Source organism: Physella acuta, unplaced genomic scaffold (assembly GCF_028476545.2).
Source record: "Physella acuta isolate Inbredline_101_S28 unplaced genomic scaffold, ASM2847654v3 ptg000242l, whole genome shotgun sequence".
Classification (NCBI taxonomy): domain Eukaryota; kingdom Metazoa; phylum Mollusca; class Gastropoda; family Physidae; genus Physella; species Physella acuta.
Window position 1 is genome coordinate 563,602 of NW_026731761.1, and position 26,488 is coordinate 590,089.

A 26,488-nucleotide genomic window follows, 5' to 3' on the forward strand; every position below is an offset into this window, starting at 1 on the left:
TGGGGGGGGGGGGGAGAGAGAGAGGGGGGAATGACAAAGCCAGGAGGTTCTAGTGTTCAAGGAATAAAATAATGTAACATTTTGAAATTGGAGTGATCTATTATTCAAGCGGATTTCAGTTATTCCCCGCTCAAAAATTGTATTGACTGAGAACAGTTTCTTTCAGGCTTTTTTTTAAAATAAAGATATTTGTGGCTTTAGAATTACCCGGACAAAGAAACCTATTCAAAAAATATTTCCAGAAAAGAACGAAGATTTGGGTTATGTCGTACGGTGGCTTTTAAAAACATGGCTAATTGGGTACCTGTGTACCTAGGAAAATTGGAGAATTTTGAAAATGTGTGTTTTGTGGTGGCGTTTAGTTGGTGAACATTTATATGCGTTGTGTTTTGTGTTTATGTGTTTTGACGTTTAGTCAGAGTGCGTGTATTGTTTTTTTTGTGTTTAGTTACTGTGCAAAATTATTTTTGGAATTTAAAATTTATTTTTGGGATGATCGTTTTCCTATACCAGAAAACGAGTTAAAATCTATACAAACAATCGGATGAGAATATTGATAACCTGTTTCACTAAGAATCACCAGACTTTAAAAATGGATTCCCATAAAAACGACGGCAATAAAGAAATTGTGTTATACCCAGCGGTGTTTCTTTCAAACTTTTTTCTCCGGTATGGGGGAGGGGGAGGGGGGTGCAGCGGACTAGACTTTTCCGGGAGTGCGGACACTGGTAAAAGTATGGGGGGGGGAGTGGTAGTCGTGCTTCTTGTGGGGTGGCGTGAGGGTGTGGGAGCGGTGCCCCCAAAAGTTATGCTTGAAAGAACATGATAGCCAGAGATAGGATCAAGCTTATGGTAAAACCATTTTTTTTGTATTAGCGTTAGGGTTAGTGTCTATACTGGCTGTGATAAGGTTCAGGACTAAAGTTATTGGCAGGACTCTGATACTAGGACAAAGTTAGGGGTAGGACAAAGGTTAACGTTACGGCAAGGGTTAAAGTCCTAGTTGAAGATACTAGCAAAATAACATTGATCACATACAGATAACTTAATAAAAGGTAAGATACGGGTATTTAAAGCTCTCTTCTTCTTCGATCTTAATTTTAAGTGTTGGAAGGGATCGAGCTTTATATGCCAGAGGGTTTGAACCCGAGACTTTTTTTTCGAATTTATCAACCATGCACTTTTGCCGACTCGACCACGCCTCCATCACAATTAAGGATACGTGTCGACTGGATTTGCTTCCATAGAACAAACTACAAGGCAGCAGTTGTTTGATTTTGGAGTTGTCTCTCCTAGAAGAGTGGCTGTCTCCAGCTAACGAGCCTCATCAGCACGATGGTTCGAACTTGAGACTTTTCGGTTTAGCAACCATGACCTTTACCGACTCGACCACGCCGACCCCCACGCCCACCCCAACCCATGTATACCCAACAGATGAATATAAACACAGACTCTGACATACCGCAGTGAATGAAAGACAACACATCAACATCACAGCAAGACAACTCACCCACCACAGAGAACACGTGCTTGATGGCGTGATCCGATGACAACAGGGTTTTCGCTAAAAGTCTCCCCACTCTCTCACATTAAACAAACGCCCCAGTCAATATTTGAATTGGATTTTGTTTTTGGTGCCCCGCCCACGGATTTAGTCCAGGGATGAAGGGTCGCCTTTGTTATCTTGTCATTAGCTGAAAACAGGGTAAACATTGCTGGTCCAATATGGCAAACATGACAATAATGGCCAGGGAAATGTTAAAACAAGAATCCAAATGCAGGGAAACTGTTGACCAAAGATGAAGTTATTTATTAATGTACGGGGACAACGGGGAGAGGGCTCAAAACAGGTGGGTGGATTTATTTGATGGGTTGTGTTAGGGTTTGGTGGATTTATTTGATTGGTTGTGTTAGGGTGTGGTGGGTTTATTTGTGGTGGGTCTATATCCTAAGTTGTCATCCCCCGTAGTGGTGTATAATAATATTTGAGAAAGTTTAGGGGAGATCACTCCCGCTTTATTATATATGTGTTAACTATGATGTAAAATCTCATAGTGTTTCTTCCAGGCATCTCTTCGGGGGGGGGGGGGGGGTCCGGAGACCCCAAGTTAGTCTACCGCCCCCCCCCCTCCCCGACCGAAATGGAATTTTTATAGAAAATATATACTTTTAACAGTGTCCCCCCCCCCTCCCCGAAAATTTCAAGTGCGTCCCAAAAGGAAAGATTTGTATTAACTTTTAATTTTAACACAGACAAGATTAAAAGCTTAACATTTTTCCAAAGCCATAAATAATTTTTAAAAATACAAGAAGATTGTAGCCTTGATAAAAATGTTACAGTAATAAATTATATCCAGGAACTGGCCATCGCCAGATTCAAGAATCAGATATCAAAACGTCGACCAGGAGCAAGGACTTGGTGTTTTTTCTGAAGTGATTCATTTTTTATATTTGTTTACTATTTTATCGGAGCACCAACTTCTGCATCAAAGACCTGCTGCACACCTTCACAGCTTCAACTACACAGCTCCACAGCTCCACAGCTTCATCTACACAGCTCCACAGCTTCATATACACAGCTCCACAGCTCCAAAATCCACAGCTCCGCAGCTTCATCTACACAGCTCCACAGCTTCATCTACACAGCTCCACAGCTTCATCTACACAGCTCCAAAGCTTCATCTACACAGCTCCACAGCTTCATCTACACAGCTCCAAAGCTTCATCTACACAGCTACACAGCTCCAAAATCCACAGCTCCGCAGCTTCATCTACACAGCTCCACAGCTTCATCTACACAGCTCCACAGCTTCATCTATGCAGCTCCACAGCTTCATCTACACAGCTTCCTTACCGTACTAGTTGCGCCTGTTATGCGGCAGTTGCGCCTGGTAGGATTCTGGTTATACTCAGTGTTTCTTCCAGACTTTTTTCTCGCGTGGGGGGGGGGGGGGGGGGGAAGAAAAATTTCCGTGGGACGGACACTGTTAAAAGTATATATTTCCTATATAAATTCCATTTCGTTCGGGGGGGGGGGGGGTGGCGGTAGAAAAGATGCCTGAAAGAAACTCTTGTTAGACTTTCAGTCTGAAATTGCGGTAACGCCCAAGTGGCAGGGGTCAGTGTTCTAAAATAAGAGGTGAATCACCTGTAATCCGTCTACTTTCAATAAAGATTCAGGCCAATCTTATTTTACGTTTTAATATCCTGATGAAACTCAAAGTCCTACTGGAGACCATTGTTCAGTATGTAAAAAGAATGGAAAATTACAAAACAACAAACCTACTGCTGTATATAAGTCAAAACAGAAGGTCAAAAACTCCAGTTATAAAATTCATCTATTTTTGTTTGGATTTTCCAAATCTACTTCGATTAAATTTCTATTTTTGTATCCAACATATTTATTTGATGACAGCTGATGATATCATTAAGCTGGGTGTATTAGACAGTGGATTAACAGTATGTTGACTTTAAGAGTGGGCGGAGGGGGGTTCGTGTTTTGGTTTTACTGAACAGTGGCGTCAAAATAAAAAGAGGGGGGGTCCACGCCATTTTCTAAGTACCTGAATCACGTTAAGGAAAGTAAACACAGCTGGGCATAGTGCTGACCACACCATCCCTTCATATACCGAGGTCACTATTACATGTGATCTCTACTTCACCTGCCACTAGGACTGGTACCATCCAAAGGGTACTTTATTTTTTATAACATAGACTGGATACTGAACTGCTGGGGCATTTTAAATGTAAAATAGACTTGAACTGGGATTTGATTTTCACTTTAAATAAAGATGATATAGACACGATACACCCTGATGGGTATCTAACTCACGCTAGGGAAGTAAAGGCGGCTGTTTATTGTGCTGACCACACTATCTCTTCATAAACTCTACTTCACTTACCCCATGGAACGTCAGGTTTGAAAGGGGATCTTAATAGACATGATATTGATTAACAATGTAAACACTTTCAAGCTTCGAGTATATTTAAAAGGAAACATTTTATTCCTAAAATGTTTACTTTTTGTAGGCATAGGCCTACACGTGATTTGATGTCTGTAAAACATTACATTTTATTTACAGGGAATTAACTCAATAATAGTTCATGGTCATCCGCATTTAACCTTGTTATGTCCCCTTAATTTTAAACAATACAAGGTACAGAACAAGTTGAACACTTTCTCGTGTACAAGGGGAAAAGTTTGTATCGGGAAAATCGCTTCGGAAGGGGAGGGGGTGGGGGTTAAAACTATATTTCAAAATAAATTTATCTATCTATATATATATATATATATATATATATATATATATATATATATATATATATATATATATATATATAACGTCTCCTCTTTGCTCCGGGAGACTATAAATTATCACAGAGAAATGAACACGACGTGTACAATGACCTATATAAAGTCCTTACACCTTCGCAACCTTTACCGTTATAGTCCAGAGGAATGTTAACCATTACGTCTAATACCAACGTCGCTCGCAGAAGCTGTCGAAAGTAAAATCATACATGACATTCAATCCTGCCGTGTCAATCCGTAGTTGCCTCTCCTAAAATGAGTCGTTGCCTCCATCTAACGACCTCTAATATATATTACCTTGCAATATAAAACAAAGAACATATACTTTATAACAAATCGTACGTCACACAACTAGTACAATCCAGAACATTCTTTCGTCAACTAGTCGACTGGTTTCTTTGTCTTCTAAAATCTATGTTGTCATTTTCCAAGACACCAAACTACTGACATCCATCATTGTAATTATAACGACAGCTAAAGTGCAAGTGAATCTAAAATATCGATATTGTTAAAAATATAATCTGTATTGGTATGGTTAAGTAAAAATAAAAAATTATTCCATCTTTCATTGTAAAGTCTTGAAAATTAACATAGATAAATCGTCGTAGATAATGTGCCTTCTGGGTGAGTCAATAAGTTGAAATGGGTACAAATATACAATTCACTAAATCACTTCTATATTATCAAAATGACATCTACCCAATAAATCACATGACGAAATGAATAATCAATTTAATGGCACTCGTATTGAGGTATGTCGACTTAGTGATACCATTGATTTTTACATCAACAAATGCTCCACACACCATGATTGTTAAGTAAATCGTACCGTAGTGCAGAGTAGGTTTACAGCTTGATTGCGATCTGTTTAGTTACTGGAAATTTCCATGCCTTGGGCTAAATGAACTTGAAGATGTGCTGTCGTCATAATTCCATCGACGATTTTTTTCTCCGAGTTTATTTTTTAATTATCTAATACCCTAAGAGCCCAATAAATTAAAATTTACTAGATTTGGACTCCTTGAACTGTACATCTGTGTCGCTTATTGGAACAACATTTCATTCTTGATTCTTCTTGCTGCGCATGAAAGACTAAAGGGAAACTAAAAATGTAAATCACGTTTTCGTTTCTTTCTCTTTTCTATAGCCAGTTATATCATCGTCAACATTTCCCTAGACACTTGGGGCAGATGGAGTAGAGTTTATCTGCATCAGTGCCCTGCCGCCTTTGTTTCCCTACATGAGTTAGGTATCCATCAGATTTGGGTGGACCACGGACTTCAACCCGGATTCGAACTCGAGACATTCGGGTTAGTAGTCTAGCTCTCTACTGCTAGGTCAAGCCAGTTATATAGGCTAGTAAAAACAAGAGGCAAATATTCACGTGTAGCTCTGGGTGATCGATGTCCCAACTAATTGATTGGGACACGTACACACGCTTAACCTGTTGTTTTTTTTTTAAAGTAAAACTGAACAAACTAAAACTTTATTTAAAATATAATAAAGCAATTTTTTTTTCTATTTCACGACGTGAAAAATAAAAATTCGTCAACGCACGTCTGTCTTTAAACTCGATCTGTTAAGTAAATCTAAAGACACGTTTTTGGGTGGTAGGCTATGCAACAAATCTAACACTCGAAAGTTATTTTTAAGATTCCTTTTTTCGTAAAAAATAACTGCTGCATAAAAAGCTCTTAAAAATCAAATTACAGCTGAAAGAATCTTTTAAAATCTAGATATAAAAAAGCAAAAGTATTTATTTTCCTTTATTTAATTGTGTAGTACATACTAGTGCACATTATGATCAATCCCTTTTCTGTAAGACAAAAAAGTGTGTAGGCCTATATTTATCAACTAACGAGCTGAACTAGTCAAGTAACTTTTGACCAAAATATTTTTTTACGGTGCCACAATAAAACTGTGAGATATAGACCTACTACCTGCTTGGTTCAACTCTCGACCGCTGACCTAACTGACTAGTGACCTAACTGACAAGTGACCTAACTGACTAGTTGCTTAACTGACTAGTGACCTAACTAGTTTTACCTGCAAGAGACTGTTAGCACCAGAGAACATATTCCACTCTAGAACCAATTATTTCATTTGTCGACTTACGAATTTCTGGATCAGGAGAAAATGTCGAAATTGATAAAATACCATTATAGACAGAGGACTGACATTGATAAAAGGCCATTATAGACAGAGGACTGACATTGATAAAAGGCCGATATAGACAGAGGACTGACAACGATTAAAGGCCGATATAGACAAAAGGCTGACATGGATAAAAGGCCGATATAGACAGAGGACTGACAACGATTAAAGACCGATATAGACAGAAAACTGACAAGGATAAAAGGCCGATATAGACAGTGGACTGACATGGATAAAAGGCCGATATAGACAGAGGACTGACAACGATTAAAGGCCGATATAGACAGAAAACTGACAAGGATAAAAGGCTGATATAGACAGAGGACTGACATGGATAAAAGGCCGATATACAGACGACTGACATGGATAAAAGGCCGATATAGACAGAGGACTGACATTGATAAAAGGCCGATATAGACAGAAAACTGACAAGGATAAAAGGCCGACTTGCCACCAAAATATCTACATGATTACGCTTGATTCTAATTATTCAAATACTTATAACACAACAAAGTCAAAGAAGATTAATTCCATTTTGTATTCATGTAGACATGAATTAATTAGACAATCCAAATACAGCAGAGAAAATACGGTCAAATAGCTTCTATTGTAACCAACGCTTCGTATAGATCCCATCAAGTGGGTGCAGACGTTCCTACTTGGTTCTACATAGTTGGTGACGTCCAGCATGTTTTGACTTTGTTCTTTGATGATTTGTTCATAGTCATAGATACGCCTTTCAATCCAGGATTTACCCGTGTTTTGTAATATTTGTTAATTATCAAAGAATAAATTGTTTTTCTGCTTGTCTGCCTGAAGGATTATCTGCCGTGTGGTTTGTCGGCCTTTTGGGTATCGGCCTTTTAGCCACGTCGGCATTTCGTTCATATCAACATTTTGTCCATGTCGACCTTTCATTCTACACCCAAGTTTTTCGATGTTTTGACAAAACAATTTTTTTTTAAATTATTTTTATTAATTCCTTTATTTTTTCATTTTTCTATTTAAAAAAACGGAAACTGAAAACAAATATACCAAACATAAAGACTTCCCGGCAGAACATTTCCCTTCACTGGTTTCATCCAAATAGCCAAACAAATCAAACAACGTGTTGTCATAGGCTTCAAGCGACATAGGGCGCTGAAATTTCGCTCCACGGTTTCCGAAACTGCAACACCCTATGATGACGTCAGCCCAGTGGTTTTGTCAGATGGGGAAATTTTTGACACGACAAGTTTACATGCTCCAGACTTTTGTTCCGCTTCTCTTCAGAACAATATTTTTAATTAAATTTGCATCTATAACCCTCTAGCCGTAGGAAGCTGTGCCCACGTTTAAATTAACACCGAACAGTTTCTGAATTCTCCTTGTTTTTGGCAGTAAGTAATTGAGTCCAACAGTCTATTTGATCCGCTATCCAAGAAAAAAAAATTCTGTTTTAACTCTCTTCGATAATTTTTATGTTATTTATTATTTTTTTACTAAAACAACAACTAGACCGACTTCTATAGCTCATCAGCGCAGTTAGCCAATGAGTAATCGTCTTCTTGGTCAGGTGTTTGAGAAGTCTTCGGTGTAAACTTGGGGACCCAATGCAATAAATAATTGGCTACTTATATCAAATGGTGCAGACCACACCAATACTTCATATTCCGATGTCAAGAAACATGAAATTTTCTTCTGAAGGTTTGCAAGGAGAACTTCACTTTTTTTTTAGCTTAGGTCAAAGATTAGACGAATACAACGTATACAAGCAACTTGATGAGTTCAGCGATGGAAGATTTTTGAGCGGCGTAAAAAAATATACCCTGACTACACTCATATTCAGAAACTCGAAATAGAATAAATTATGTAAGGTTGCGATAGTTTTTATTCATAAAATGTAAGATGCATTGATCAAATATAATTACTTGTCATCTTTTAAATTTTATAAACAAAAATTGGTTTTGATCAATTCTGTCCTTGTAACTTGCTAGCGTAACTAAGTGTTCATCTATCGACAACCCACACACAATGAAAAGAAAAAGTGAAAAACGTTCGTAGAATTACAATTTGTTTTTACCTGAAATATTTTCTAAGGAGCAAATTATACCATAACGTATTGACTATCATTTTTTTAAAATCGTTGTAAGATTATTTTTTTTCGTGTCTGAGGCGAATCGAATATACGTACCTCGGCATTAAATTATGTTTCGTTTCACGCTTCATCAAGCGTGTTAATTAGTGCTGTTCAATTAATTCCTTAACTGGTTAAATAAAAGCATCAAGTTTATTGAAAATCGAATATTATGCAACAAAGCCAAATGCGGTTGAAATTGTTTAGGTCAAATTATTTATCTCGCGTAACGAACGTAATTGTTGTTCCGGTTTCAAGGTTTTCTCCAAGCGTTTCTAAAGTAAACAGAGCAATTATTTATCTCGCAACACCAACATCGCAAAGTATTGATAAGCTTCAGTAATTAAAATATAATTATACCAGACAAAGGAAAACGTGCTCATTTATTTTACGAACTGTGGGGATTGTAAACAAAATTTTAAAAAGAAATTTTTTAGAAACGTGACGACACCTCGTTAGCTGAACAAACATGGGGGTCTGTGCATCTCGCAGTGACTAACTGGATAAGACAAAAGTAGGACTTTGGTTTAATTGGATGTCGACTATGTTAGAGTTTTGATTGAAGACAAACTGGGGTTTTAAAAGGGAAATGATGATTTCGATCTTTTACTCAGTTGACAATGATAGTCTTATATTTGTCGCATTTTGTGACTACATTTTGTACATAGATAACGAGTTTCTAATTTCTAGTGTAAATGCATGCCCGATGACAACGCAAGAAAATCTAATTTTAAACGAATATGCTTTTTAGAGTTGAACTACAGGATTTTACATTTAGGATTAAAGTTAGAATTAGAAGATTAGAGGACATTATAGTTAGGTTAGAGTGTACAGCTAGATTTAGAGGACATTAAATCAGTGTTTCTTCCACACTTTTTTTCTCCGGGGGGGGGGGGGGCGGTAAAACTTTTCTTCGGGGGGGGGGGCGCGGACACTGTAAAAAGTATATATTTTCTTTATAAATTATATAAAATTTCATTTCGTTCGGGGGGGGGGGGGGGGGCGGTTAAAAAAATTGTCGGGGGGCTTTTGCCCCCCCCCCCCCCCCCCACAGAGATGCCTGGAAGAAACCTCTGCATTAAATCTAGGTTTAGTGTTTGGACAACATGACTGTAAAGGTTAGTTTCGCATAACATGGGCAAGGTTTAGAGTTGCGGATACCATGTAAAAAACTAAGGTTAGGAGTGCGAGATATCTAAGTTCAATATAGTATTTTACAAGAATAATTTATTCTCCTCTATCCGCGGTATAGTAATGTTCGAATCCCTACTGTCGGTCGACGAATACGATACCTACGTTAAATTTTTGTAGCTAGATTTAGGAATGAAGTATCATTGAATATCATCATGGCCTTTTTATTGTAGTGTACGATGCAGCGTTTTTAAAAGAATCTTTTCTAAATATCTTTTCAATATTTTTGTATTATGTATTTTAAAAAAAAAAAACAATATAACATGTGAGTCAAAGAGGCATACCGACCCTGCCCCGAAAATTTTTTACCGCCCCCCCCCCCCCCCGGACGAAATGAAATTTATAATAATTTATATAGAAAATATATGTGTCCGCCCCCCCCCCCCGAAGAAAGTCTACCGCCCCCCCCCCCCCCCCGAAAATTTCAAGTGCCCCCCCCCCCCCCCCGGAGAAAAAAGTCTGGGAAGAAACACTGGCACCCACTCTCATCAATTTTCAAAGGTCGGAGGCGTATTTTATCGTCCACTGTCCCTTAACAGTTTTTATTTGGGTGTAACACAACTGGTGTAGAAAAGGGTTAAGTTTGTCTACAAAGCCAAGTAGCAGTCTATTTTCTTAATTTTTGGTCGTGTATAATTAAGTAATGCGGCTCAAGTTGAGCTTTTTTTAATTGTTTCCCATCCTGGCGCCCCCCTTTGGTTCGGTACCGGGCGACCACCCACCCTCCTCCCCTTAGCAGCGCCTCCTGACGTGAGTATAAACAAAATAATTTTAAAAATTTAAAAAATTTTCTTTCGCATGTTCATATATTGGAAGTAATCAACTACAACGAGACTGTTCTTGAGTGTAAAAATACTTTGATTTTGATCCGTTCCAACACCTACTTCATCTTTTTATATTTGTGTTTATTATTACAGGACTTGACCGGAACCAATGAATCAGTCCGGCATCGTCGTCAGCGTCGTGTCCGGCATCGCCAGCGATGCGGACCGTGACGCATACGGCGTCGCCCTCTCCGTCGTCTCCAGCATCGTGTGCACCTTCGGCACCTTGGCCAACGCCGTCAACGTCATGGTCTTCCTCCGGCAGGGCGTGTCAGACACGGTGACAATCAGCTTCCTGACTTTGTCTTTGAGCGATTTCGGCGTCACCATCACGATGATCGGGGTCGGGTTGTGTTTCAGTCCTCTTGTTGTGAATGCAGGTTTCCCCGTGAATACGTTTGATCTTTCCTATATCATAGGCTGGACTCATATCGTTTTTGCGCGAATTTCTAGTGGAATCACAGCTTTCGTCTCTTTTGAGAGATGCCTCTGTATCGCTATGCCGCTTAAGGTTAAGTCTATCATCACAACGACGCGGGCCTACATCATCCTGACCGTTATCACCATCATCATGACTTTGAGCACCGTTCCTGTTTTCTATACAAGCCGCATGGCCTGGACCTTCGACCGAAACACCAACCGCACCATCCTCAGCATGATTTTTACCGACGATCGGGATTTCGTTGATGGAATCTCTTTCGGGCATCAACACCGTCTTTCTAATCCCGTTAATCTTCATCTGCACCGTCATCTTTGCAATGATCCTAACCGTTAACCTTAACCGTAAAGCGAAATGGCGGGAATCAGTAGCAAGTTCTAAAATCGGAGCGGACGCCAAACCGGAAAGAGGAACAGTTTTATCCACCAAAGACAGAAGAGCGGTTAAAATGGTGGCGCTAATCTCAGTCGTGTTCATTGCGTGCTTCGCGCCGGATATCATGACTGTTTTTCACGGCCATTATCGTCCCAGAATTCAATGTCGGCATGCGCGAACAGAATTTGCTATTTATAACCGGGACCTTCACCCTTCTCCTGCAGGCTGTAAATTCGTCTGTTAGTATTTTCATCTACTACAATATGAGCTCGAAGTATAAGAAAACCTTTATGGAACTTTTTTCCTTGTGTTTTTAAGGTTAATCCCAACTCAGTGTAACGACACTGTGTTTCGGTTTATTCAATGCGTTTATGGATAAGAAAAGATAAGAAAAATTAACAAATACGACAAGCGTTTAAACACTCTAACTATAAAACTGTGTTTTGCTATGTTGATAAACTGCAGCATGAAAATGAAGAGAAAAAAGCAACTCGTTATTTAGACCATCCCGTGACCTATATTTTTTGACCGTCTATATGGTAAAGATGTCTACCAAAAACAGCCAGTATATTAACATTAGATAGTGTTTGTGTGGAACTTGTATTAGGTGCGTTTTTCGACTGAAGCCTTTTGGTCGTGGACCTTAGTGACAGGAGCTGTTTTGTCGGGAGTGATATTGTTGAGAGCCATTTGTCGGAGGCCCAACTTGCTGAAACCACTAAGTCGCGGACATTTTGATGTGGCCCGTCTAAATGGTCGATTAGACGAGGTTGATCGCAGTGTTTCTTCCAGACTTTTTTCTCCGGGGAGGGGGGTAGACCTTTCTTTGGGGGGGGGGGGGGGGGCGGACACTGTTAAAAGTCTATATTTTCTATATAAATTTCATTTCGTTCGGGGGGGGGGGGGGCCTTTCGCGCCCCCCCCCCCCCCCCCCGAAGAGATGCCTGGAAGAAACTGGTTGATCGGACGGGTCCTAACGGCAAAAAGTTTTAGCTAGATCCTTTCCTATTTTCCCGCACTAGCAATATTTAGTTGATTTAGATACATAAATCATCAAGGACGCCATCCATAAGTGACGTCACGTTTCTTTGACGATTTTAAAAAAAAAAACCTCCCACTGGCCCCTCCCCGTTGTCACAAATAGCATATCCCCCCCCCCTCCCCGCCCTTAAATGACGTCGCACCTCAGTCTACTCTCAAACCCCCTAAAAATTGCAGTTTTGTCTTTAAAACATCGATATAGATTATGTAGCGTATATTAGTCCCTTTCTATTACAATTCAAATCAACAGCCTAAAGATCACCTTGTGAAAAAAAACATGATTTGATTATTTTGGCTAATTAAATTACTTTTAAAAAGTGTGTACTTTCTGTCCTTTCGTATATTTACAAGCTTAAATATATATATATATATATATATATATATATATATATATATATATATATATATATATATATATATATATATATGTGTATACATGTGTCGGCCTACAATTTAAATATATGCTGCATACGTGTATGTGCATAAGCTTTAATCACTGCAGACCTAACAGTAACGATGTTTGCCGATCTATGGTCAGTTAATAATAAAGTACTATGTAGCATTGTTTTATCTACAGTTAGCACGTTTATGTCATGGTGTCATCCCCACCGCCCTTGTCGGGATTGCTGAACTCTACTGTAAAGACTATCCAACTTTTATTTATAAACTAGCGTACCCGTCCCCGCGCGTTGTCGCGTGAATAGTAGTCCGACGAAATATATAAGAAGGGTTTCATTCAGAGGCGTAGCGACCCTTCCCGGCGCCCGGGGACAAACTTACACCCCCCCCTTCAAGATTTCGATTTGCACCCCCCCACTCAACCTTTCAATTTATTTTTCCAACCCATTTTGGCGCCCCCTAAAGTCGGCGCCCGGGGACATATGTGGGATGGTATAATAGTGTGATGGTAAAGTGGTTAAGAGTAATGGTAAAGTATGATGGTAAGGTGAATAAGAGTAATAGTAAAGTGTAAGATACTTAGTGATAAAGTGTGATGGTAAATTGATTAAGTGTGATGGCAAAGTGATTAAGTAACATGGTAAAGTGATTAAGTAACATGGTCAAGTGATTAAGTAACATGGTCAAGTGATAAAGTAACATGGCAAAGTGATTAAGTAACATGGTCAAGTGATTAAGTAACATGGTCAAAAGATTAAGTAACATGGTCAAGTGATTAAGTAACAAGGTCAAGTGATTAAGTAACATGGTCAAGTGATTAAGTAACATGGTCAAGTGATTAAGTAACATGGTCAAGTGATTAAGTAACATGGTCAAGTGATTAAGTAACATGGTCAAGTGATTAAGTAACATGGTCAAGTGATTAAGTAACATGGTCAAGTGATTAAGTAACATGGTATAGTGATTAAGTAACATGGTCAAGTGATTAAGTAACATGGTCAAGTGATTAAGTAACATGGTATAGTGATTAAGTAACATGATCAAGTGATTAAGTAACATGGTCAAGTGATTAAGTAACATGGTCAAGTGATTAAGTAACATGGTATAGTGATTAAGTAACATGGTCAAGTGATTAAGTAACATGGTCAAGTGATTAAGTAACATGGTATAGTGATTAAGTAACATGGTCAAGTGATTAAGTAACATGGTCAAGTGATTAAGTAACATGGTCAAGTGATTAAGTAACATGGTCAAGTGATTAAGTAACATGGTCAAGTGATTAAGTAACATGGTCAAGTGATTAAGTAACATGGTCAAGGGATTAAGTAACATAGTCAAGTGATTAAGAGTTAAGGAAAGTGATTAAAAAAATGTAACTGTAAAAAATGAAGTAAAACTTGATAAAGTAGCAAAAAATAACATTTTTATTTTAAATATTCATTTCAAAACGTGAAATTAAACATGCTATTCAATCAGAACTTACTTACGAAAACAAATCATCATTAAAACATAGCAGTAGTCATACAGAAGAATCTTAGTACAAAGTTTCAATAAGCATAATGAAAAGTGCTTACAATAATTAAATGTCATTAAACGTAATAAATTTAGAAAATTCTGGCTGCTACTTGAGGGCTTACAGAGAGTGGGCTGTAACATACACACATACATTCATACACATATACACTCACATATATGCATAGATATACATATATACATACATACATATACACACATACATACATATATACAAAAATATATATTCATATATATATATATATATATATATATATATATATATATATATATATATATATATATATATATATATATATATATACATTTTAAAAATAATTATATTTATAATTGTGCAGAAAAATGCAAAAGCATAGTAATAAGTGCATAACTGTGGGAGACAAAGATCAAAAAGATCATTGATCTGGGACAATCATTGGCTTACAGGAGCTAGGCCCACCATTCTAGATCACAAACCTGTGACTCCTCTCCTGAAAATGATCTCTCAGAGTTTCTGGATTTTGTAGCTTTTGGCGAAAAGAGAATTGCCATCCCAGGAAACTGTGCAAAGTTTTTTCTTTATCACAAAGGAAACTCCTTGGGAGAAACAATACAACAAATACTCGTCAAATTTATTTTGTATTATTGTTTACAAATCTAAAAAATAAATAATAATAATAAAAGTATTAAAAATTATATATATCTATAATATAAGCCGCTAGCAGAGGTGTAGCGAGGAGGGGGGGGGGGGGGGGGCAAGGGGTGCGGAGCGCACGGTCGACACCATTTAGGGGGTAAACACCAAGGCAAAAAATAGCAAAATATATAGAGAAAAATGATAATTCCACTTAATTAAGTGATTAATTCGAGTGATAAAAAGTCTTTTAAGAGGTGCAAATAGAAAATTTGAGGGGATGGGGGGGGGGGGGGGGGGGGGGGAAGGAGGGGGGGGGGGCGGGTGCAAATCGAAAATTGAAAGTTTGTCCCCGGGAAAGGTCCACCATTAAGTGCCGCACCGGGTGACACCTGACCTCGCTACGCCACTGGATGCTAGTGGTATTTCAGTATTTCCATCCTTCTGTCACTAGTATACCCTCTTTGTCTTTGCTAATAGAGCCAGTGAAGGCGTTGTGCCTGGGAAAGGGGGTTCTCCCTAGAGCGTCAGTGCCTAGGGAAACAGGGTGCTTGGCTGCGGATTAGATTACGTGCAGGTTGGAGGAGGAGGGAAATCTAGGCGAACAGAGTATGCAGGGATCTAATGGAATTAACAAGGTGCTACATACCTATTTGAATCCTTTAAATATAGGTGCCGGTATCTGTTGAAAAAAAAATGATTGCTTATGTTTACAACGGTCAGATGTTTTGTTTTGGGGCATGGGTAAGAGAGGGAAAAAACACTCATCAATAATACTTTGATGTCATTTTTCCATAACCACACATTTTTTAAGTAATTGGTAAATGTTCTAGAAAGATAAGCAGAGTTTCATCCAGGCATCTCTTGGGGGGGGGGGGGGGGGGGGGGCTCCCCCCCCCATCAAAATGGAAAATTGTCAGAGATGTGACTATATACAGAGTTGGTGGACTCAATACTGAATTACGACCTGAAAGCACTTTATGAGATATATTAAGAAGTTATTTCACCATATTGATGTATTGAGATCTATACAACCTATAATTAAACAACATAATTTTCAAGCAACTTTGTGTATTTAATAATTATTTATTTAATATTATCTGAGTTAAAGGCTGCACTCAATAATGGCACTTGTATAATTATTGATTAGATATTAAATTCTGAGTTTATTTAAGAATCTAGTGTATACTAGTTGAGTTATTCTGGAGCTATTTCTTGTGGAAAACAAGATACTGGCTATAGTTCCAGATGAACCATTTCTAAACTGAGCATACACTGCCTGTTCATCATTGAAACTAGAGAGAGTAGAGTTTATGAAAAAAGGTAAGAAAAACCTGAATCAGTCCGGCTAATCTTGGTTCCAGAATTTGTAACTGCGGGTTGTTTCTTATTTATTAAGCCCACAACTGATACACGGTTTCCATAACCCTCAGCAGCCATGTTCTTCTTATCCCAAAAACTGATGGACCCTCGACTCAGGGTGGATATGTCAGAGACTGTGGATGCCCTTTGCTGATTCTCAAGTGATTTTATGGATGCCCTTCGCTGATTCTCAAACAATTTTATGGATGCCCTTCGTTGATTCTCAAGCGATTTTATGGATGCCCTTTGCTCATTCTCAAGCGATTTTGTGGATGCCCTTTGCACATTCTCATCTGGTACTTCAAAAAGGCTGGTAGACAAGGTTGTAATATAAAACAAAACAAAACCATGTTAGAAAACTATTATTACTATTATTCAAATATTAGAAAACTGATTACATTTATAATAAGTAATTCTCTAGAGAGTTCTAATTACCATCATGGAATATTAACTGGGTCTAGTTCTTCTAAGATTGAGGGGGCAATTGCAGGGGGGTTATTGACTGAGGAGGAGTTGCTCAAGAGCCAGTTGTTTAGTAATTAAAAAATTATTTCTGACTTACGAATAAACTGGTTTATACTGAGATGCTGAAGACATTGTCGAAGATCTCCGTGAAGATCTTTGTGAAAATCTGCGATGAAATGATGGAAATCGGTATTGGGATGCGATTGAATACCTTTGAAGTAATTCTTCAAACTAATCAAAGACAAGAAAATATTTAATACATTTCTAACTTCAGTAAAAGTAATCAAGACAAAGAAAATATTTAATACACTTCTAACTTCATTAAAAGTAATCAAGATAAAGAAAATATTTAATACATTTCTAACTTCAGTAAAAGTAATCAAGACAAAGAAAATATTTAATACATTTCTAACTTCAGTAAAAGTAATCAAGATAAATGTTGGCTGGTACCAAATTGTTGATTTTTAAGTAAGCATGTTGGCTCGTACTACATTGTTTATTTTTAAGTAAAATGGTAACTTGGGTGCTTATTAAAGGGGCTAAGGTGACTAGGACTAGTTACGGAAACCCAAGGGGTTAATTTAAGATATTGGGGATGAGCAGGCCAGGGGAAATCTAAAATTTAATTAAATGTTATCGGCTCACTCTGGTCGTTAAGGGCCACGAGCTCTATGCAGGTGCATGAGTGGCACGTAATGCTGGCAAGACACCCGCGGTGATTTATGTCTAAAGTTGAGTTCGGACATGCCGCTGGACGTCCCGGTAGAATCATTACTCATGATCTCTGTTGTGGTCAGTTGTCAGGTGTGAAACGCGGCGGGAGTACCGCGTGGTCGTGCGTTAGCTCGAGCGGTGTATGACACGATCGTTAGCCCTGAGACAACGTGAAGATCTATAGCGGTCAGTTATTGGGTGTGCAACGCATGGGTGCATAGTGACCGGTGTGATCTCGAACGTCGAGAGATGGGACGGAGCCCAACTCGGGTTCTATAGCTCTAGGGAGATGATAAGGGGGGTGAGACTAACCTATATATGAGGAAGGGCGACTATGTTGAGCTCTCTTTCTCTGACAGACACATAGGCTAGACACGATGGTCTAGGCCTCGGATGGTGGCAGCCTTATGGCTGGCCACTAAGGCTGGATTATTGTCCCAGCCGATGTTTTGTTGCTGTACATAGGCCTATGTGTTTGGTTCCAGATATTTACATGTGTGACCTGATGTTTATACATGTGGCCAATGTTGTACCAGTGGCCAAACGTTTGCCGTGTAGATATGTTCTTCGTTCCAGTGGCCATTATCTTTGTGGCCCGATGTTTGTACCAGTGGCCAAATGTTTTATTCCAGTGGCTGGAAATTTTCCTGCCGTGTAGATATGTTCTTCGTCCAGTGGCCATTATCTTTGTGGCCCAATGTTTGTACCAGTGGCCCAATGTTTTATTCCAGTGGCTGGAAATCTCCCTGCCACTTGAGTGTCGAGCTAGATTGTTGTGAGTACTGATGAGTATTCATAGATGAACTTTAACCGTGTTTGATTAGTGGAATCAGAATTAGTGATGATAACATTTACCCGTGTGATTCTGGGATTACATAACAGTGCAAGTAGTAAAGTTAGAACTAGAGACGATGCCTTTTACGTTTTTGATTTTGAGATTACATAGCAGTACAAGTGAAATTAGGACTAGAAAGAATAACTTTGACAAGTGTGATTCTGAGATTACATAAGCAGTGCAAGTATTTAAGTTAGGACTAGAGGATATGACATGTGTGAATTCTGAGTTGTGTAAATGTAGATTTGCTATTCACACTTATATATGTGTTTTCTATAAATTAATGTCAGTTACCACGGTGACTAATTCTGCATTGAAATGTAAGTTTGACTATTTTTGTCTTTTTGACTTGTATTAGAAATTCAAGTGATGTTTTCTTGAATATGAAAGACTGGCCAGGTCTTATTGGTATTGTGTCTTTGCTTTTAACATATAAACATTTGTGACGTCAAACAAAGGTAAATAAATGCATATTATGTGTGTTTACTATGTTTTATTTTTAGTTTAATATTGGTGTTGTTTAGATTTTAATTAGTTTTGCTCAGGTCTTATTAGACCCCTTTGTCACCACGCAAAGGTGCACGGATGAGGGAATAAGATCACCTCTTCGGTTTAAACCCCCCTAACATTTGGTGTCAGAAGTAAGATAGAAGATATCTATTTCTCGAAGAACCCCTAACATAAAGAAAATATTTAATACATTTCTCACTTCAGTAAAAGTAATCAAGACAAAGAAAATATTTAATACATTTCTCACTTCAGTAAAAGTAATCAAGACAAAGAAAATATTTAATACATTTCTCACTTCAGTAAAAGTAATCAAGACAAAGAAAATATTTAATACATTTCTCACTTCAGTAAAAGTAATCAAGATAAAGAAAATATTTAATACATTTCTCACTTCAGTAAAAGTAATCAAGACAAAGAAAATATTTAATACATTTCTCACTTCAGTAAAAGTAATCAAGATAAAGAAAATATTTAATACATTTCTCACTTCAGTAAAAGTAATCAAGATAAAGAAAATATTTAATACATTTCTCACTTCAGTAAAAGTAATCAAGACAAAGAAAATATTTAATACATTTCTCACTTCAGTAAAAGTAATCAAGATAAAGAAAATATTTAATACATTTCTCACTTCAGTAAAAGTAATCAAGACAAAGATTATATTTAATAAGTCAATTTACATGACTGTATTATCCTAGCACTAAGTCAACTTACATGACTGTAACATCCTCCTACAAGACCTAGCACTAAGTCAACTTACACGACTGTAACATCCTCCTACAAGACCTAGCACTAAGTCAACTTACATGACTGTAACATCCTCCTACAAGACCTAGCACTAAGTCAACTTACATGACTGTAACATCCTCCAACAAGACCTAGCACTAAGTCAACTTACATGACTGTAATATCCTCCTACAAGACCTAGCACTAAGTCAACTTACATGACTGTAATATCCTCCTACAAGACCTAGCACTAAGTCAACTTACATGACTGTAATATCCTCCTACAAGACCTAGCACTAAGTCAACTTACATGACTGTAATATCCTCCAACAAGACCTAGCACTAAGTCAACTTACATGACTGTAATATCCTCCTACATGACCTAGCACTAAGTCAACTTACATGACTGTAACATCCTCCAACAAGACCTGGCACTAAGTCAACTTACATGACTGTAATATCCTCCTACAAGACCTAGCACTAAGTCAACTTACATGACTGTAATATCCTCCTACAAGACCTCGCACTAAGTCAACTTACATGACTGTAATATCCTCCTACAAGACCTAGCACTAAGTCAACTTACATGACTGTAATATCCTCCAACAAGACCTAGCACTAAGTCAACTTACATGACTGTAATATCCTCCTACAAGACCTGGCACTAAGTCAACTTACATGACTGTAATATCCTCCAACAAGACCTAGCACTAAGTCAACTTACATGACTGTAATATCCTCCTACATGACCTAGCACTAAGTCAACTTACATGACTGTAACATCCTCCAACAAGACCTAGCACTAAGTCAACTTACATGACTGTAATATCCTCCTACATGACCTAGCACTAAGTCAACTTACATGACTGTAATATCCTCCTACAAGACCTAGCACTAAGTCAACTTACATGACTGTAATATCCTCCTACAAGACCTAGCACTAAGTCAACTTACATGACTGTAACATCCTCCTACAAGACCTAGCACTAAGTCAACTTACATGACTGTAACATCCTCCTACAAGACCTAGCACTAAGTCAACTTACATGACTGTAACATCCTCCTACAAGACCTAGCACTAAGTCAACTTACATGACTGTAATATCCTCCTACAAGACCTAGCACTAAGTCAACTTACATGACTGTAACATCCTCCTACAAGACCTCGCACTAAGTCAACTTACATGACTGTAACATCCTCCTACATGACCTAGCACTAAGTCAACTTACATGACTGTAATATCCTCCAACAAGACCTCGCACTAAGTCAACTTACATGACTGTAATATCCTCCTACAAGCACTAAGTCAACTTACATGACTGTAATATCCTCCAACAAGACCTAGCACTAAGTCAACTTACATGACTGTAACATCCTCCTACAAGACCTCGCACTAAGTCAACTTACATGACTGTAACATCCTCCTACATGACCTAGCACTAAGTCAACTTACATGACTGTAATATCCTCCTACAAGACCTAGCACTAAGTCAACTTACATGACTGTAATATCCTCCTACAAGACCTAGCACTAAGTCAACTTACATGACTGTAATATCCTCCTACAAGACCTCGCACTAAGTCAACTTACATGACTGTAATATCCTCCTACAAAACTAAGTCAACTTACATGACTGTAATATCCTCCTACAAGACCTCGCACTAAGTCAACTTACATGACTGTAACATCCTCCTACAAAACTAAGTCAACTTACATGACTGTAATATCCTCCTACAAGACCTAGCACTAAGTCAACTTACATGACTGTAACATCCTCCTACAAAACTAAGTCAACTTACCATAGCAGAGTTCCTGTACAGTGACATTCTTCTGTCATAAATCGTTTCTTGGATCTCCTTCTCTTCTGACTCAATGCGATCCTAACATAATGATAAATTTTTAAAATTGAAGTCAACATTAAAAAAACGTTTCTTCTTCTTCTTCTTCGTTCTTAATTATTAGTGTTGAAGGGGATTGAGATTTATCTGCCAGTGGGTTTGAACTCGAGACTGTTCGAATGTATCAACCATGAGCTTTTTGCCGACTAGACCACACCTCCAACACAATTAAGCGTTACGTGTCAACTGGTTATGCGCCATTGAGGCCATTGACTCCGATTTCAGCCTGCTTTTCTTTTTGGATTTGCTTCCATAGCCTTTGTCCAACCAAGAACAAACTACAAGGCAGCAGTTGTTTAATTTTGGAGTTGTCTCTCCTAGAAGAGTGGCTGTCCCCAGGTAACGAGCCTCATCTGCCCGAGGGCTCGAACTCGAGACTTTTCGGTTTGGCAACCATGAGCTTTACCGACTCGACCACGCCGACCCCCTAAAAAAAGGTTTAATTGATGTCAACATCCACACAACACATAAGGTCACATCCTGACAACTGAGTATTATCCATTTTATAACATCATAATACCACACCCCCCCCCCCCTCTTCCTAGACATCTATTATCCATTCGATACCATTTTAAGTTTTTTTCACCTGTTCCAAGACCTTTGAGTACTAGGAGAAATGGTAGTCAGAGGCGTAGCAACCCTTCCCCGCGCCCGGGGACAAACTTTCCATTTGCAACCCCCCCCCCTCGAACTTTTCATTTGCACCCCCCCTCAAACTTTCAATTGGCGCCCCCCCTAAGGTCTGCGCCTGGGGACATATGTCCCCCCCCCCTCCACCCCCCCCCCCCCCCCTCGCTACGCCTCTGATGGAAGTGGAAGCAATTTCCTAAATAATAAAAGAAAGATGTCTTAAGAATGAATCCAGATAAGGCAGAATGGCGCTAAACTGGACACCTCAGGAAAAAAAAAAGAAAGCATGGAAGGCCAAGGGAGATGTGGAGGCACACAGCGGAGAAGCAGCTGGCAGAGGCAGGACTGTCTTGAAGGACTGCCAGGAAAATTGCAGGAGGCAGGCAAAAGTGGAGGGAGTTTTTTTTATCGCGGGGCCCATGTGTCTTGGGCACACACAAAAAAAACAATGATTGCGAGTGTTATCCACTCTACACCATCCAGACCATTATATAGGACCCAGATCATTATCCCAATTTCTTCTGACCATCATCCAACAAAAAACTTACAAAATGATTACAGAAGAGCATGGCTGGTATCCAGAATACAGATGCAAATATTATGATAACAAGCACCATATTAGAAAGCATGAAAGATCCTGGAAAACAAAATGGAAGAAACTTTAGAACATTGGTTCAATTTTACAAAACAGCATTTTTTTAAAGGGCCTGCAAGGGCATTGGTTTTTATAGGAACAGTGTATTTTACTTAAGCCATTTTTTTTTGAGCAAGTATTCTCATTTAAAACTGACATTCTTCTTCAGAGCCAGTTTTCTATTAAACAATCAGTGTTCTTTTTCAAAACCACCGCTTTTTTCGCCATTGTTTTTCTTTTTGAGCCGGCATCTTCTTGAGATCTATTGTTCTATTTTAAGCCAGTTTTTTTTTGAGCCAGCATCTTTTTAAAGATCTATTGTTCTATTTTAAGCCAAATTTTTTTTTTAGAGCTAGCTGTCATTTTTAGGGCCAACATTCATTATTAAGCTGAATCAAGGTTCTATACTTAGAACCACTACTTCGAGTAATATGTTTGAAATTAAATAATAACAGTACACAACATGGGAGCAGGGCATTGCATCCCCCCCCCCCCTCTCCAGGAGCAATTAGTGTTAGAATTGTAGGGTCAGCTATAGGTTTGTGGTTGGGGTTATGGTTCTTTAGTTGTTTTTTTTTTTGGGTGGGGGGGGGGGGGGGGGGGGGGGGGAATTGACAGGGTGGTAATGACTCCAAGGGGGAGGGGGGGGGGATGTCCAGGGGGAGGATATCCAGGATGAGGATTTGACAGGGGCAATGTCCATGACCCACACAAGACTTACTGATTCCAGACTTTTCAATGGAGTTTATGTAAGAAAACAATCTGTTCACGGTGGAAGTGATTTTACTGGTACAAACTCCTGCCTATAACAAAAAGAGGCTTTCAGTGTTGATTTTTACTTAAATTTTGTACAGAAAATTAGTGTCTATCTACTCGAGTCAAACAAAGGAAATAACTTTCTGGAGAAAAAAAAAATGACTAAGCATTTTAAAAACCCTAATGGGAGCCAAAGCAGGGAGTGTTTTTAAACTTACCGTGCAGTGTCCCACATAACAGGCAGTGCCGTCTCTAACTATGTCATCCTTGATAGGCTTACACACACTGTTTTCTTCTGATACATTGAAGCAGCAAAACTGGCAGGCACTGATACCTACAGTGGGAAAGGGGGGGGGGGGGGGGGGGGGGGGGGTCGGGGGGAAGGAAACAGAAAAGCTCTATAATAAAGCAAGTTACCTCCCCTAAACTTTCTTGAATATTTTTAGAAATATAATAGAATTGCATATAAAAAAAATTTAAACCAAAATGAATCCAAAATTTGTGTATAAAAGAGCGGAAAATAAATGCTTTATAAGAAAAAACAATTATCTTTAAAAGGTTAATTAAACATCTAATTAAGTCACATTTTAAGTCAATATGCATTGTTAAGTCTTGACCTACATGAAAAGTTTGAAAGCAATTGGTCCATTAAGTGTGGTCAAAATTTTGCTTGCAAGTTTCCGCCCATTACATAAGATAGGGGAATTAATATAGAAAAATTCTTCCAGTTTTTATAAGAAATCAAAAATAGTATAAAGTATTAATTCTGGAAATCAGAAATCACTCAAAATTTGGCAGAAACCAGTTAAGATCTTTTACCTATGTATGAAATTTTCTCAACCTACTCATCTGTATTTAAAATAAACCGGGAGTGATCTCCCCTAAACTTTCTCGAATATTCTTATATAAAATAACAGGGGATGGGAACTCGGGCTATAGACATGATTTTTAATCCATTTTAAATACTTAAAGTTTTAAAAATAGAATAAAATCTTGTAGACAAATTAATTGCACACCAAGTGAACGCCAAATAAAAAAGCGCATAATAGTGCGTAATATTATTAGTACTTCTAAAATTTACATTAGTTTTTTGAGAAATCGAAAGTAGCGTAAATTACTACTTCCAGTCAACGGAAATTACTCAAAATTTAACAGAAGGTAGAGAATTAGATCTTTTACTTACATCTGAAATTTCATGTATCTATCTGAAATAGTACTCAAGTTATAGGCTTTTGAAAAATTCAAAGTAGGAAAAGTACCACTTCCGGTTATCGAAAATCGCTCAAAAGTTGATACGGATCTACGATTTTGATAAAATACTTATATATGAAATGTCATCAACCTAGCTGTAACGGTACTCAAGTAATCGTGTTTACACGCGGACAGACACACAGACACACACACAGACATACGGACAAGATTGCAAAATTATGTTTTTTCCGTATCAGTGAGGTGTAAAACGTCGAGATTTGTAAAAATCTCGATTTTTTTTTTTGCACGATTACAATACTTTCTCTATACTTCGTATATACGAGAAAGTAAAAAAAATAGAGTACACTTCCGGATACTGGTGGGCAGGCAGGAAGATAGGCATATGGATTGTGGAATGGTTAAGCTGAAAAGCAATGACTTAGGGGGACTGAATAAAGTGATCTTCAACACAAAATTTTAAAAAATGCCCTTAAAGACCCAATTAGGAAAGAACACGTAGAATTTATCTGTTTTCTGAGCTTGGCACATGAAAAGATCGGGAGGTCAGTGTTGACAAAAGCTTAGGCAACATTAGAAATAGGTCTACGATAGGCAAAATAGTGTAGAAAGCCATTGGTCAAGTTGTTGAAGTAGGTAGGATAGTAAGAAACAAAATGAGAAGTGAAATGATATCACAGTCAGTTGGTCAGTTAAACAAAAGATAGCCGGTTAGGAGACGGTTGAGCGTTAGCAGCACTTGAGACTGTGGAGCGGTTAGGTTACAAATATGGGGTAGATTGTTAAGTAGCTAAAAGTTAGATTACGACGTCGTTTGACCTACTTATTTATATCGTTGCCTTGGTAATCATGTCTTACAAAAAAGAAGATTTTACCTGAACTTCTGCAGAGACAGGCTTGTAAAGTGAAATTCTCAGTGATAGATTCTAATTCGCAGACATCCTTACATTCACCTTTGTAACACTTGGCACTAGAAAATGTACAAGTTATTAGCTCTGGTTGATTGGTAATAAGTGCTTAATAAATAATCAGCATCAGCATATTTTTAGATCTAATATTTAGTTAGGGTGGTAGATCAGTAGGATAGCTGGTCACTAGGTTGGCTGGTCACTAGGTTGGCTGGTGACTAGGTTGGCTGGTCACTAGGTTGGTTGGTGACTAGGTTGGTTGGTGACTAGGTTGGCTGGTCACTAGGTTGGCTGGTGACTAGGTTGGCTGGTGACTAGGGTATCTGGTCACTAGGTTGGCTGGTCACTAGGTTGGCTGGTCACTAGGGTATCTGGTCACTAGGTTGGCTGGTGACTAGGTTGGCTGGTGACTAGGTTGGCTGGTCACTAGGTTGGCTGGTCACTAGGTTGGCTGGTCACTAGGTTGGCTGGTCACTAGGATATCTGGTCACTAGGTTGGCTGGTCACTAGGTTGGCTGGTCACTAGGTTGGCTGGTCACTAGGGTATCTGGTCACTAGGTTGGCTGGTCACTAGGGTATCTGGTCACTAGGTTGGCTGGTGACTAAGTTGGCTGGTCACTAGGTTGGCTGGTCAATAGGTTGGCTGGTCACTAGGGTATCTGGTCACTAGGTTGGCTGGTCACTAGGGTATCTGGTCACTAGGTTGGTTGGTGACTAAGTTGGCTGGTGACTAGGTTGGCTGGTCACTAGGTTGGCTGGTCACTAGGTTGGCTATCACTAGGTTGGCTGGTGACTAGGTTGGCTGGTCACTAGGTTGGCTGGTCACTAGGTTGGCTGGTCAC

The 26,488-nt window shown here is 38.6% G+C and overlaps 2 protein-coding genes across 2 annotated transcripts in view; one reads left to right on the plus strand and one right to left on the minus strand.

Annotated features, from left to right (window-relative positions):
• Window positions 1-10,706: 10,706 nt before the first annotated feature.
• On the plus strand, window positions 10,707-11,817 carry LOC131938350 (uncharacterized). Its single transcript, XM_059296355.1, has 2 exons — window positions 10,707-11,370; window positions 11,544-11,817. Exons 1-2 carry the CDS (start codon window positions 10,707-10,709, stop codon window positions 11,726-11,728), a joined length of 849 nt encoding a protein of 282 aa, XP_059152338.1. The 3' UTR covers window positions 11,729-11,817.
• A 4,491-nt stretch (window positions 11,818-16,308) lies between these two features.
• LOC131938351 (ADAM 17-like protease) overlaps window positions 16,309-26,488 on the minus strand; it is a 31,460-nt gene continuing 21,280 nt past the window's right edge. The window contains exons 17-23 of the mRNA XM_059296356.1: window positions 25,614-25,708; window positions 23,748-23,863; window positions 23,495-23,576; window positions 22,688-22,776; window positions 21,411-21,491; window positions 16,922-17,055; window positions 16,309-16,669 (exon numbers count right to left, since the gene is read on the minus strand). Coding sequence (XP_059152339.1) covers window positions 16,309-16,669; window positions 16,922-17,055; window positions 21,411-21,491; window positions 22,688-22,776; window positions 23,495-23,576; window positions 23,748-23,863; window positions 25,614-25,708 — 958 coding nt within the window. The remainder of the gene's footprint in view (window positions 16,670-16,921; window positions 17,056-21,410; window positions 21,492-22,687; window positions 22,777-23,494; window positions 23,577-23,747; window positions 23,864-25,613; window positions 25,709-26,488) is intronic.

Bases quoted from the DNA above. Each gene is read 5' to 3' on its own strand.
- LOC131938350 (XM_059296355.1), top strand. From the start codon at position 10,707: ATGAATCAGTCCGGCATCGTCGTCAGCGTCGTGTCCGGCATCGCCAGC. The intron at 11,371-11,543 runs AACCTTAACCGT...TATCATGACTGT, and splicing joins TTGCAATGATCCTAACCGTT to TTTTCACGGCCATTATCGTC.